Source organism: Tasmannia lanceolata, unplaced genomic scaffold (assembly GCF_043159265.1).
Source record: "Tasmannia lanceolata isolate RefF3 unplaced genomic scaffold, GAP_Taslan_0.1 ptg000002l, whole genome shotgun sequence".
Classification (NCBI taxonomy): Eukaryota; Viridiplantae; Streptophyta; class Magnoliopsida; order Canellales; family Winteraceae; genus Tasmannia; species Tasmannia lanceolata.
Window position 1 is genome coordinate 44,889,137 of NW_027518679.1, and position 15,848 is coordinate 44,904,984.

General features: G+C 36.3%; 1 protein-coding gene across 3 annotated transcripts in view; it reads right to left on the minus strand.

Annotated features, from left to right (window-relative positions):
• LOC143874966 (ARM repeat superfamily protein) overlaps window positions 1-15,848 on the minus strand; it is a 65,516-nt gene that overhangs the window by 45,726 nt on the left and 3,942 nt on the right. For all 3 annotated transcript variants that reach the window (XM_077376930.1, XM_077376929.1, XM_077376931.1), the window contains exons 3-8: window positions 11,921-11,993; window positions 11,512-11,573; window positions 8,010-8,151; window positions 7,684-7,902; window positions 7,491-7,557; window positions 4,501-4,900 (exon numbers count right to left, since the gene is read on the minus strand). In XM_077376930.1, coding sequence (XP_077233045.1) covers window positions 4,501-4,900; window positions 7,491-7,557; window positions 7,684-7,902; window positions 8,010-8,151; window positions 11,512-11,573; window positions 11,921-11,993 — 963 coding nt within the window. The remainder of the gene's footprint in view (window positions 1-4,500; window positions 4,901-7,490; window positions 7,558-7,683; window positions 7,903-8,009; window positions 8,152-11,511; window positions 11,574-11,920; window positions 11,994-15,848) is intronic.

Sequence of the window (15,848 nt, forward strand, 5' to 3'; positions counted from 1 at the left end):
TAGTTGAGTTGAGTTGAGTGAGTCTATTGAAACCCAATCCTCCTGTTCGTGCACACCTCAATAAAATAGTTTTGATGAACAAAAGAATTGGCATCTTCTTGAGGTTAATATATCTCTTATTGGGATGAAGGCTCCAAAAATCTATCAAGATGAGGCAGTGTTTACTTTTGCATGCATATGACTAATCGGATGCTCGCTCTTGTCCAGGAAGGGCAATACCATCTTCATCTTTTGTCTCCCAATACAATTTTGTTTTTCCTTCTCAAGAAGTACTTGCTTGTGTCTCCATTGTTCATATTGTTGTTCCTACATGAGACAAGTTGGGTGCTCAATCTGTTTAAGTGTGTTTTTTGGGATATTTCAACTCTTGAAAGGAATATAAATGTTATTGTCTTTTCACACATAAGAGGTAAGTTTATAAGGATGCCACATGTTGAAGATCATCCTCATTTTTTAGATTTTGGGAAATCTCATTAATAATCAAAAGAAAAAAGTCGAACCTACAAAGAAGCATGGTTTTAAATTTCGGCCGAATCATTTCGTTTCAACTGAAATATTTCAATTTTGGTTTGGTTCGAAACGAAATCAACTTGGATTAAAAAAAATACCAGATTGCGTTCAAAATTTCGAGATTTCGTTCATGTTTCGATCGAAATATGTGAAACATGCTGCTACTTAGGAAAAAAACACACAAATTTTATGTTGAAATGTCGACATTTCGACAAAAACCATGACAAAACTAAACTCCACTGGCAGACAAGATAAGAACAACAAGATTCCTTCAAAATATTTCCAAAAAACCACAAAAAAATTTAAAAAAAAAATAGTGGTGAAGAATTTTACGTAGATTTCGACCTTGATTTCGTATCAAAATGTTTCCATAATTTTATAAGATTTCGGCAAAATTTCATACCAAACCAAAACCAAAACCGAAATTTAAAACACTGCTCAGAAGCCGTCGTAAGTTTACTCCAGAAGAGTACCTCAGATCCAAGACGAAGCTCAAATCATTGAAAATCCTCCATCATCGGACTTTTAGGGTAGTTCTTCTTCTCAAGTTCCATCCTCTAATCTTCCCAATGCCTAGTCTAATTCAGACGAGCGCCTTGTATCCAGTAGGAAGATCAAATCATTGGCCATCCTCCATCATCAGATTCTTTGACTAGTTCTCTTCTTCCAAGGTTCCATCCACAATCTTCCCAATACTTCATGGGAAAAATATGTTCTTGTACTCATCATCCAAAGCATGCAAATGTCTTGACTCATCCAAAGTGGAAAGAGGCTATGGTTTATTAAATGTCAGCTATTGAAAAAGCAGAGATCCTGTAATCGAAATGAATTACCCGAGGAATAGAATGTGACAGGATGTTAGTTGGTTTATACCATTAGGAGCAAACTGATGGGTCCACTGACAAATTAAAAGCACACTTGGTGGGTAAGAGCGTCACGGACATTGATGGTGCAGATTATAAAGAGGCTTTTGCTCCTGTAGCTAAGATGAATTATTTTGACGTCTTTCCTTCAATCATTGTGTCCTGTCCTTGGCCTTTGCACCAATTACATGTAAAGAATGAATATATTCATGATGATCTTCCAAAGAAAATATATATGAATCTTCCACATATTACTTATGTTGTGAGTGTGGCTAGTCAATTCCATGGTTTTAAATTTCCACCAAAACCGACATGAAACGACCGAAATGTTCCGTTTCCATCCCCACCAAAACGAAATTTCAATGAATTCATTCCCCTTCATTATTTCTGCCAAAAATTTTAAATTTCAACCGAACTTCGACCGAAATGGTCAAAATGAAAAAAAAAAATGGAAAGATGTCATGATTTACAGCATAGATATTGAAACATGAATGTTTATTGACTACCTCGGTTGAGTGATGATTGTAGAGTTATTAATAATTTAGTAATTTAGCCATTTAAGAATATTTGTTAGTTAATAGTTACTACTTGCTGGTTAGTTGAGATTTTTGTTTTAGAAATTGCTCAAATTAGAAGCTCAAATCTATTGATAATTCATAAATCATAATCAATAAATAACAATTCAGTGCATTTTTTAAATTTTCATATATTAATTTTAAATGGCAACAGGACGTTCGAAGTGGTCTATTGCATCAGGTTCAATATTCAAGAAAAATGGGGAGCAAGAGAGGACAGTTAAGCAGACAAGAAAGGAGGAAAAGAGGAAGGAGCCACAGGCTCGTACTTGAAAGCGGCCATGAAAGGGATTCACTAGACAAAAGGAGGAAGTTAAAGCGGAAATGAAAGGAATGAATTGGACAGTGGGAAGAAGGGTAAAGATACTAATGCAGAAAGGAGCTTGAAAAGTGTAGGTTGAAGAAGCAGTGTTTGAACGAGGTACTTTCTGAGCAAATGTTTGTAAAGGAGGTTTAACAAGAAATCGACAAAAAGGCATTCAGTTATGCAAATGCAACCAGAGATCGTTTGACTAGAGAATATTATACAACGTAAAATATCTGTTTGTCTTTCATTAGAAGTCGATGCTGAAAAAGGACTTTTGTACCATGGTTAGGGCTTGCTCTCCTCTGTAAATAACCTAAGAAAATGGTCATCAAATGGGGAAAAGAGGGTGAGAAAACAACATGTTTGTCTCTATAACATCCTAACTCATGCTTTGAATGTGGAGACGCTTAAAATGAAAGGGGAGTATCTAGGAACAGTGGTGGATGTGGAGAAACACATCTCTTAATCCAAAGGAGGCTCAAGATGTGGATTCTAATAGCGACCAGACTAATTACCCTGCTAGTGGAAGGTCTAACTACACAGTGGAAATCTCGAAATGGGTGAAGTGCGGAGGAAGGGTTTGTGAGATCATCAAAAAAAGGAGAAAACACTCATTCATGTTCGTCGTTAGCGAAGAAAAGGTAAAAGGAAGAAGGAAATGTACGTATAACTGAAAAGATGATGGAAAATTCAATTAAACATAAAAGCCAAAAATTGTCGATCCACCACTTTATTTTGACTATTAGAATGTCAAACGATGTTTTTTTCTAGAAGAGATTCTAAAAGAGAAGCCAAAATAGGCCACAACAACCGTATCTATGAAATCCTATCCCAGATCTATTACATCCAGGGGTTGGGCATGTAGCTCAATGGTTGAGGCTTTCTATCTCAACCTAGAGGTCGCAGGTTCAATCCCAGCTTACCTACCAAAAAAAAAAACATATGTTCCATCCAAGGAATGCATGCACATGACAACAATATGGTCTAATATCCACAAGGGTCCCAAATGAAATACACTAAAAAAAGATGATATGTGCGGTTGTAAAACATCCTATATACTGTTTCAAGTAGGACAATACCTATTATCTACTATGTCCCATCGACATTGACAAGTAGAAAAACCTCTGAATTGAGATTTGACATACCACGGCTTTTAAAGGCCCAGGAATGCATCATTGTAATTCGTAATCTGATGTTTCTCACATTGACATGTCAGATCTATTATTTGTTGCTGAGTAGTTACACATCAGCCAATTGATGGGATCACCTGATGGTTCCTCTTCTAGAAATCACCTAAAGATTTTTTAAATATAATCTTCTAGAAGAAAGAACTTATGTTTGAAAATAAAAAATATCTCCGTCATCTTCAACGGTGGGGATGATGATGGAGCTGGTTTGCCATATGATGAGTGATCTAAATTTGGATATCGTCCGCCATCTAGAAATGATTTGGTAAAATGAAAAAGTAACAAGCAGCCGCTAAATCAAGTGTTGAGGACTAGTATAGATCAAACGGCACATGCAACTAGCGAGACTATGTGAGTGAAGATGTTGCTCACAGAGATTACAAGTACAGGAGCTTAGATAATTATTATAATCATGCAGCCATTGATATTGTTTACAACCGTTTCTCAGAAGTCGTTAACAAAGAAGAACTAGCCATGGAGTTCACTTTATTAGGGAGAAGAAGACAAGAGGCAAGCATCATAAACCATATCTACACTCTCATAACGAGCTAGGTGAAGTATTTCCTTAAGCACTAGGGAGGACTAGTTTTGGAAACTTGGGACAAAGAATTATAGCCATCATCACATCATGAGGGCAAGTGTTGGGGGCAGTGTATGTTACTTCTAAATGTGTACAGTTATTTGTCTTATATAGGTATTCTTGCAAGTTGTTAGCCATTAAGTATTTGACATAAACAAAACATAAAAAATTTCATTTTTAACTCATGATTTTTCCCTATTCTGTTCATCATAATCCATTTTTATGATAATCATGTAAGGCAATTCCGATGTCATATATCAATGTAAATGAATGCAATACACCTGACCGATAGAAACCTAAAGAGATTCATTTCATGAAGCAGATTATTAAACAGCAAAACCTTACCTTCAAGACACAATGTTTGGAAACAATTAATAGAGCAATCTGAAAATTAGAAAAAAAGAAATAGAAAAACAGTATAAATTTAAATTCATTGTCTAAATAATGGAACTAGATGACAATCCCTAGCAGTAATTACCTTCTTATCAAGACATTACATAACAATATCACACGTTCATTGGGTAAAAGAGAGGTAAAGATTTCCCCGACAGCATGGGAAATGTTTTTCTTCATTTGATCCAGCGTGAAATTATTTTCATTAATCACACGACCAGTAAGGCTTGGTTTATACTCTTTACACTCCAATATAGACTTGACCATGACCATGCATTGAATCAGGAACTGCTCAAAGGGTACAATTGCCGGTTCAGGACTTGTAATTTTCTTCAAGCAGAAGTCCATTACAAGCGGAAGAACATGTTTATCACTGAATGAATAAGGATGTCTGCCCTGTATTGTAACTAAAACCTTCATCAATTTAATACACGTCCTACTTATAAATTCCAGGAGTTTATGATGTCTTTCTCGGAAAGATGAATCTGCATATTAAGATAAACAGTCATAACACTTCAAAATTTGATAAGCACCAAAATGAATAATTTAGTTTACCAAATGAAGCTAAAATTTGTTAGAAGGCCAAAACAGGAAAAAACAGCAAAAAATAAGAACAATCCAAACAAATTATGAATCAGGCAAGAAGTTCCAGATGGAAAGAAAATATAATACGCGCGAGCGTGCACACACACACATGTTAGCCAAAGGATTGACAAGATAACATCTCAAACGAAATTGAAATCAGCAATAAATAAAAGTTATAGGCCACGATACAAGTATTAAGCAAAATTACATAATAGTTTCAGTAAATATGAAACGTAGCATGATATGATTTCCCTCTAGCTTCTTTCGGAAAAAAAATCGAGAAAAAAAAACAAAAGAAAAATAGAAGGTGAGAAAAGCAGCAAAAACTAAACATTCTAGTTCATGACACCATCAGTAGGAAGCACGGGTACTCTCCCGGGGCTCCCGTACCCGTATCCGACACGTATGGGGTGTGGATACGTTCGGGTACGCCCCGGGTACGTCCCGGGTACGCACCCCATAATTTCTTTTAAAAAAATCTTTTTTTTTTGTGCCGGGTGCATCGAGAGTGCGCACCCCGTCGCACCCGACACGTTTTGAGTTTTTATTCCACGAAAAGTTTTCTGTTCCCCTGGCATACGGCTGAATATGTGCCATGTTATCTTTATTTATTGTTAAAAGAGCTGCTGCTTGTTAGTAAAGATGTGCTGTCTTATATGTAATAAATGCTTTTAATAAAAGTCTGCAGCTTTTGTCTGATTTCTGCTTTAAAAGTCTGCTACTTTTTGACAATTTGACAAGTTCTAACAAATATTATTTGCTTTCTGCAGAGAAACCTGACAGCTGAACTGAGTAATATCTTCCATAATACGAAAGCAAATAATACATAAAAATACTAAGAAACATGTACATTATATTAGACTTGCAAATACTTGTTGACAGCAATAAATATAAATATATATATATATATATATATATATATATATGTATATTGATATGAGAAGGTTGCTGCCTGCACCATAATGGCACTGACACACTCTGAAATTTTTGAAATGACAACTATGAGAAATATATAATAGTATAAACATAGACTTGCTACAGCAAAACTGAGAGGCTCTCTCTCTCTCTCTCTCTCTCTCTCTCTCTCTCTCTCTCTCTCTCTCTCTCTCTCTCTCTCTCTCTCTATTAAAATATATTATTATATTCGGCGTACCCGAATGTACCCACACCCGGGTTTTTTGGAAAATCACGTACCCGTGTCGTGTCGTACCCGCACCCGGACCCGTACACGTGCTTCATTGACCATCACTATCAATTCTATTAGACAATGAAAATTGTGTTGATTAAAATTTGCTTATGTGACAAGGATATGATAATTTGTTATGAATTTTAAGTTTTGTTCCTCTGTCAGTATTCACATACAGGAATCTATGTTTTGTCACTCTGTGAGTTATTACATAAACATAGCGTATGTTTCGTTTCCTTCGCGAACTATCACATTGAAATGACCATGGACTTATGATGCTTGTGTTTTTCTGAATATTTTGTTTCTCAACGATACATTGGATAGTCATTTTGGTCTATCGGCATGTTTCGGCCAAATTAACTTACCGTGCTGAGATGGTTGTCAGCCAAAATGATAATTAGTTCCTCCCTCATATATTGTGTAATCATTTTGGTCTATCGGCTTGGGGTGGCGATCCGCCAGCATATTGTTTCGGCCAAATTGACTTACCATGTCGAGATGATCATCTACCGAAATGGCACTTTGTTCCTCTGCAATATATTGTGTAGTCATTTTGGTTTATCGGCCCAGGGTGGCGATCCGCCGACATATTGTTTCGGCCAAATTGACATATCACGTCAAGATGATTGTCAGCCGAAATGGCACTTTGACCATCATTTCTGTCATACATCATGATGTGGACCTCTTTGTACCCAATTAGCTAGCTATCAATGGGTAAACTCATAATCCAAAAAGTAACATTAAAGCTATCAATGGGTAAACTCATATATATTGTGTCTTACAGAAAGCAATTGTGAGAGTTTATAAAACTTTGTTATGTTAGTTCATGGTCTCCCAAGGAATGAGACAATGTGTTCAGAAAATTGTTATGCTCTGTACATTTTCTCATGAAAGTACTAATGATACAATACGATCTTTTGAATCTGGAGCTTATTTACTTGGTGGAAAGAGAATTTATATGATTTCAATTTTCATCATGTGTTAAACTCATAATCCAAAAATTAAAATTAAAGATTTCATTCCATGTGTAATTAGTGCAGTGCTTGTTACTGTGGTTTATCATTTCTTTCAGATTAATCTATGTTTAGCTCTGAAATGCCTTGAGTCAAAGTTCAAAATTTTTGGAGGAAAAATGTAGAGATGAACTTCTCATCATCATCTTCTCCGATCGTTTGACCGTTTCCCCATTCAAAAAAAAAATCCAACTAGGAATTTTCCGGCAACTATGCTAACAAATACAGCAGCAGATACATATGCAAAGCTGAATTATGGAATTAGTACGGACCAAAAAAAAACCATCTTACAGTATGGAAGAAACGATTGAACGGCATTCAAAAGGGCAGGACAGACTTCCCTGACTGGTGGAACCTCCTAAAATATACACATGAAGACATTCTAAGTTAAAAAAATACTTGTTAATTGGTAAGGAAACCAAAATAACAAACAGGAAAAGAGATACCAAGAAACGTTGAATTATGAAAATTATTACATAATTACCTGCACAGATTTCGCATCACTTGGGAACCCTGAAATAATAAGTTGCCGTATTATCTTCGAACATAACAACCATCGCTCACATGTTAAATGCATATCATCTTGATGTACTACTGGAGCATTACTAGCAAAGAATTGGCTAAGGGCAGAGAACTTATGCAGGATGGTCTGTACATCAGTCTGCCAAAGGTGCCAGCTATATTCGAAAAAATGCGAGGATATCTACATCAAGGAAAAGGGTGCCTAAAAACTCTTGGCATTGTGCTCTTATAATATGTAAGAGAAATGAATCAGATTTTAAAAAAGGCCAAAGGAAAACAGCATCATACCTCCGAGAAGCTCTTCTGATCAGAAATAAGACGTTTTGTTGACAACTCTTTCAAGGTGCGAAAGAGGACCATGAAAACTCTATGAGAAGTAAGAATATCTTCCGACTGAAGCTGTTGTGCTAACGTAGGAAAAAGCTCGGGCCTGGATGAATTATTCCATCAATGAACACAGAAGCTAATACAATACAGCAATTCATTAAAAAGTAAAATATCTTCTCATTTAAGGTAATTGATAAATTAAACAATCCAAAAAAATGAAGAAATAGGTAATGCAACTAGTCAATCATGAACATATGGACCAGAAACACATGGTGGTATTGAACGGCTACTTTACAATGTGAAGATGGTAGCAAAGTTTGGAGTAAATTGTACAGATCTGGTGGTACGGCACGAGATGCCTCTCGTCTTAGGCTGATGTAGCCTTTTGTGGCATGTACGGATTGTTGGAATTTATAGTTGACTACTGTGTGTCTATGTGTGTGTATTACTTGTTTCAAAAAGCAGCAACTATATAATCCAGATACCAAGAAGAATAACAACTGGTCGTGTTGATGTGTGTGTTTATGATGGGACCTATCAAACCAAGGGACACATTTGTAACGCTTTTCCATCAATATAAACAGAAGAAACTAAAGATTGTGAGTTTTCACCAAGAAACTCTACGACTTCATTTCCCCCAATCCACTATTTTTCTTCTATTCTTTCTCTTTCTTCCTCTTCCATCAACTATCAATGGGAGCAATGGGGTATCTTTCCAATTTTAAAAATTCATGAATTCCTTCATGTCCAAACATTATTAAATCCCAATAGTCCAGGAAAAAAATCTCATAATTTGGTCTCTACAAATGTTTCACCTTGTCAGGCACTGGTCAACACGGGCATTTCAGCCGTTAGTGATTTTCCTTTAAGTAAATGTTGAATCTTTTACATATTTGCTTCATTTAATTGTTTCTTATATTTTTTTAATAATTTCTGATTTTTGGGATTTATTTCATATTTTTAACTATTAAAAAATTCCATTCGTTGTAGCGGAACGAAAAGTTTCAACCAAAATCCGAAAGAAATGACCGACACATTCCGTTCCAGTCGCCAAGACGAAATGGCAGACGAAAAAGAATTTTAAAACTTAGATGTTGATCTTCAATCCAATCTCACACTGGCAATTTTAAGAACCATCAATACAATTACAATCTTGTCGTTGAGAGGCGTCCTCATGGAAGGGAAAATTTTGATCCGAAGCATTCTCACTATTCGAAGACAGGTGATGTTGACGTGAATTTGTTGTGTAAGAGATTCAAACTGACGGCACAATTAAGTACTTTCTTTCTCCATTCTTCGTCAGCTTTTTCTTGCATTGCGAGCTTTCCATGAAGGCACCATGATTGATCTCCCAGAAAGGAATTCTGACTCTGAAATCTAACTTATGCAGTGTGGTAGTAGAAGCACAAAATTGGATGTAGGAATCCAGCTAGAAAATCAGGAAATCAAAGATGAACACAAGAACTCAAGAAGGAAAGAAGTGTTCCTTATCTACTTTTATTAAAAGGAGTATAAAACTCAATAATTCATCAACAACTAACTCCAAACATTAATATGTGCTTCTTTATGTAGTATAAGCACTCACGTCTAGCCAAAATCTTGAATGAACACGAATTTATCCCAGAAAAGAAAGAAAACTGCAAAGAAAAGATTCTAAAAAAAACTGTTATAACTAACTCGTCCACGGTTATCCCAGAAAACCCTCATTGATAACTAGGTCTCTTGATCAATGGACTGGATCATCGATTGATGGGATTTAATCCCAAATGTGGTAAATTGAGGGCTCCTAAAGCCTTTTATAGATTCCTTCTTGGCATGATCATGAGCCTCCATAAAATCATGTGTTAAGTGCATGGTTTTAAATTTCCACCGAAACCGACACGAAAAGACCTGAGGGTGTGTTTGGATTGCTGGAATCGGGAATCGGAATGGATATCAGATGCCATTCCTTTTCCGATTCACCCGACAAACAGAATCTCAATTCCAACACTAATGTTTGGGTTCATCAAAAGGTATGGAATGAGGCAACGACACCTCCAAGTAGTCCGGTGAGTTTGTGGAATATCGCAGCCCTGCATGCAGTTCGCTAGAGGGCTGGTTTCCGTTTTCCCGTTCCATTTTCCAACAACCCAGTTGAAAAAGTGATCTGAAATGAACTTCATTGCTAAGAATGCCCATAGAAATCCAATGCATAAAACTACGAAGATCAGAAGAAAAAAAATCCTAAAATGTCCCCGACTTCATCAGATCATCAATTTCATGGACAATAAAAGATCGAAATAGAAACCACACAAGATGAACAACAATGACATCTAGTTGCAAATCCATGGACACTTCTCTATCACCTATGTTTTATTTTATTTTTTCTCTAAAACTTATGTTAATAAACTTATTAATGAATGTAACTTGTATTTGCACTTTGCAAGTGTGTGCCCAGTATCTGGTGGCAGAGTAGAAGTCTGGGAGACATTATTTAATAACTTACGCAGTGATGCAAGGGGTGCAAGTGCAACTTGGGTTGGGTAGGGTTGAGCTTTTGCTAAAAATGAATAGGACTCAACCCGAACCCGCCCAAACCCCACGATATTTTGTAAATGACCAAACTTTAAACTCATTTTCTTCAGTTCCGTTTTTTTTACAATGTTTTTTTCAACCAGTACCGAATTAAACTCGAATTTTTGCCATCCCGTTTTTTTGCCGAATCACGTTTTGCTAACTATGGGTGCAACTTGGGTTGGGTAGGGTTAAGCTTTTGCTAAAAAAATGAATAGGACTCAACCCGAACACGGCCCAATTTTAAGGTAAAGGCTCAACCCGAATTCCTAAGAATCAACCCTAGTTGCACCCTCAAGGAACTAACAGGTGACCAATATGCTCACCAAAACAGCAAAATCGCACAAATCATCTTAAAAATATCAAATCACGGTGTTACTTGAAGTAAATATACCAAAAATCATTAAAAATAGATGTAAACACAAATTCATTGCAGAAAATTATTTACATTCGACTTTTGAGACCATGGGAATCTATATCACGCGATTCACAGGTGTATCCCCAATAGGGAATATATGTATTGTTTTGCCCTCCAGTCGACACGCTGATGGATACTGATAATTTCAACCTTGATTATGCATAGAATGGCAGAATAGAAGGCACATCAGTTTTCCCACCATTGTTCGATGTTCATAAGATATGAATTCTTGGTACGATCTAGGTGATTCCTTGGAAAAAATCTGACTAAGTTAATGATACTAATTAGTAGCCTTATGCTCAGCCCACAGGTCACCATCCACAGCGAAAACATTTTACATGTACATGCCCAATAATTTTGAAGTTGACTGGACTTCAGAGAGAACGATCATCAAACTTATATTACAGAATAGCTATACAACTTCTCAAAAGCTAAAATCTCTTAATTAGAATTGTAAATAAATAATGCAAGATTCAAGAGATGAAAATGTACCATTCTTTTGGATAATCGATACGAGCAATTTTTGAGATAAGGACAGCCAACTGAACTGATATCTGTATTGGCCAGGAGCACAAAACCAAGAATTAAAGCAGAAAAAATTAACTAAAGAAAGAAAACACCAGGAAAATAAAACAGAAAGATTCAACCATATAAAACAAATACGAGCCCAATGAGCATAAAATTGAACAATAAAACCAGGTGATGTTCAACTGACACACTCCATGGTGCATTGCACTTCAATCTAGTTTACTACGACATTAACAGTCCTAGGCTTGGGACAATGAAAAATGTATAGAATATTAAACCAACCCGAATCAACAGTAATATACTTGGATCTGTCCATCGAAAAAAAAAAAAAAAGACAAAAAAGGCCCACCAAAAATTCAATCCCAAGTACCACCTGATAATTCTCTTCTCTTAAGTGTAACAGCAATTTCTTTCTCAAGTGAATTTTCTCCTCGTTGCTTATCCCTCTGCATGATAATTTTCTCATTAGATTCTAGCTTTAAGAAATGGCTTAGCTGATGCATTCATAGACCCAACAGTTGCAAAAATAAAGAAAAAATCCCATTGAAAAAACAGTAGAAAATAATGATTATGAAAAAATAATGTATCCTGGTCCAAGCATCAGCAAACCAGTCCCCTGGTACTCTCCTATCATATAGCAGTTCATGAAAAAGCTAAGAACTCGTTTATTGTGATAATCCATGACTGGGTTCCAGTCAATCTCACCCATAATAGCAGAGTTTTCACATCTGCCAGAAGTGAGACAGAATAAAAGCAGAGCAAAAGAGTTCATGTGGTTGTTAGAATGATTTAGCCAAATATGTGTCCAATTGCCAAGTACAAGTTTTTGGTTCTTAGTATGCGAACTCCAACATATAAATATGTGGGTATAAATAAGGTTATTTGTATTCCTCTTAACAACATTTAGAAAAACAAATCCGATGAATCATTGCTGATATCGTGATGACGTAATTACTCGGCCCTCATTTTTTGGTTCTTTCTTCCATTTTCTGGTTCTTTCCTTATGATTTCTTCTAACAGACAATTATATCTAGTAACGAAAGCTATTAAAAATGATATATGTATGATAAGTAAGACCCTTACAGAGAGTCCTTTTGAGGAATGGGTAAAACTCAGTCCTACCATTATTTTGCAGTAACAATGCCTGGAACCAAGGTCATTAGGGTAGAAAAATATCCCCACCCTTTGGTAAGAGAGTGGAATTTTGTCTCCAGGTACACTTCGTACTAAGACCGCCAACTCTTTTAACAAAGCAAACTTGATGCAATTAACAAGGTGAACCTTAGGAAGTAGGAGATCATCATTGGAGAGAAAATTTCTTTGAATTCTTTTGATCATCTCAGTCGCAATCTGATCTCTCTTACTTTCGTTCCCACCAGAGGGTCCCAATCATGAGCACTTGAGACTCCTTCCTTCAAGGGGATACTTAATGGGGAATGAAAACTCCTCACAACCGAGATAGAACCATGGTTTTAAATTTCGACCGAAATCCGAAATTTCGGATTTCGGTCGAGAAAGAAACCGAGGTATACACGAAACGGTCATTTATTTTGACCGAAATTTCAAAATTCAGTCAAAATTTCGTTAATCCAGAAAGTTCATCCGAAATTTAAGGGATTTCACCCAAAAATCTCTTTTTGATAATTATTTAATATTTTCCCGAAATTTGGTACGAGATAAAATAACCATTTCTTTGATTTAGTTGGATTTCGACTGAGGACCGAAACGCATTCCGAAACAGAAATTTGAAACCAAGTTTGTTACTAGCATAAAAGAATTGAAGAGATAAGCTCCCTTTTACCATTCAAAAAAAAAGTGTGGTACTTGTCTACATGGTTTTAAATTTCCACTGAAACCGATACGACACGAGAGAAATGTTTCCGTTTCCATCCCACTGAAACTGTATCTGAAACGATGCAAATGTATAAACCGAGATCGTAAGGATAATAGTGGTAAACTATATTAGTCTGTATTACATAATTATATTTATATGAAGTATAATAGTGCTATACTATATTAGTATGTATTACATATTTATATGAATTAGCATGTGAAATGTGGAGCATGTATTATGTATAAATATTTATATGAATTACATGTGAAATTTTGTATGTTCTAAGTTATCATACACGTGCGACAGTGCATGTCACTAGGACGTTTTAGATGTTTTTAAACCATTATGGATGCTTACCTTGCGTATGTGATGGTTTCTAAGGGTATATTTGTGCATATTCTAGCATTTCCTGAAGTTTAATCTTTAAATTCTATCATTTGCTTTTGTTTCCATATGTTTCCTTGATTTTACAGGATTTCCACTGAAATTTTTATCTGAAACTGAAATGTTTCTGTTTCTGTAGCAACTGAAACCGAAACCGAAATTTAAAACTTTGCATGTCTTACCCTTAAGTTAATACTACAAACTATAGACGAACTCTTGTTAACTTTTTGATCTGATGGTTCTTCAAATAATGCCAACAGGATATTCATATTTCTAACTTGGTTCCGCAATGCCCAGCAGTAGTCATCAACATATTGGACATGAGACACCGAAGGCCATACAAACACTACTTCAATAGCTTTCAAAAAACCAACCCCTAAGACTATTTGTGAATATATAACTTAATAGACATCATTGTTAGAGTCAAGAATAAAAAAAAGACAGAGAGAAAGGGTTGAGGATCCCCTATTCTTAGGATATCTAAGAGAAGCAAGTAACCGCTCAGACTGAGGATGGGAAAACCAATAGATCCTCTTCCTCCACTTGACGCAAAAGCCATTTTTTGGATGATCCACATAACAAGCCGATCATATGCCCTCTCCAAGTTCAAAATTAAGAATCATATTGCAGGAACCAGCCTTCCTAACAGGTGACTTCCTATCAGGGCCCCTAAGGCCTCTGAAATTCCAGGACGATATTCATAAATAACTAGAGGAATTTGGGCCCACTAATGGCCTTAGACATAGTCCTCCGAGACTTAGCTTTGTAGTTTATAATGGAGACAAGATTAATCAACTCCTGATGCAGAGCCAACATGGCAGCCATGTCATGCCTAGGTGGCTTTGGTGGAGTTCCAAGGTGCATTCCCGCCATAATGCTGTAGCCTGATTTTGAACCTGATTTTTCTATGATTTGGCCGACACTTTGAATTTATTGTTGACACGCGTGTCGTGTCGTGTCGTGTCCGATACGACACCCGTGTCCACACATGTCGACACTCCTTTAGACACTTCTAAGTGTACTGTTAGAAGTGTCATTACCTTTATATGGATGTATATGTATGAGGGTGCCACTATTTCTAGATTTTTAGGGGGTTCCATGTCAGATACCTCATATCCGTATCGAAACTCGGCACACAAATCTATGTCCACAAATCATGATTATATGTACTTTTTATTTTAGCTGTCTCCCCATTTCTAAATTTTGGGAGTTTGCCGTGTCCAACACTCCGTGTCCGTGTCGACATACAACACTCATGTCCGTGTCCACAAATCATAGTGATTTTTGGACTTCTAGATGGCAAAATCTCAAAAAGTAGTATATTAGAAAGTTGTGGGTATTTTTTGTGATGTCTCCAACAAGTATAGGCACTAGAAAATCAAATAAGTGGTTGAAGAGATATGACTGTTTTAGTGGACAGTGTGTGGGTTCCCAAATTAGTCAACTTTTGTGAGTTCCAAAGCAATTTATGATATGAAAGTCCCTAAGCTAGCTAGTGGAGGAGGTTGATCAAATTTTCTCTAGTAGTCTTTCATTTAAAGGGATAGAAACCAGCTGTAGAAGGGAATTTTGGATTTTGATAAACTTATGTAATTGATGATATATCAATTGGGTTGAGCAATGCTCCCATTTTCGTTCTTCTTCTCTTGTTGTGTTCTTGTGTGTTGATTTCTTCTTCTCTCTTAAGCATGGTTTTAAATTTCGGCCGAAACGTTTCGTTTCGGCCGAAATATTTCGGTTTCGGTAGAAAACGAAACGAAATACACATTGTTTCAGAAAAGTACCAAACTTCGCCGAAACTTTTCGGAAATTTCGGCCGAAACGGTGAAATTTTGGAAATTAAATTTCGGAAATTTTGGTGAAACATTTCGGAAATTTCGGAGAAACGTTTCGGAAATTTTTACAAGATTTCGTCCGAAATTTCATACCGAAACCGAAACGTTTCGGTTTCACTGATGACCGAAACCGAGATTTAAAACCTTGCTCTTAAGCACCCGCATTAACTCCCTAGGGCTCTTCTTTGTGGACTTCGTTGCTTTTTTAGCCATCCTCGATATTGTTAGTTTACAGAGGAGACAAGATT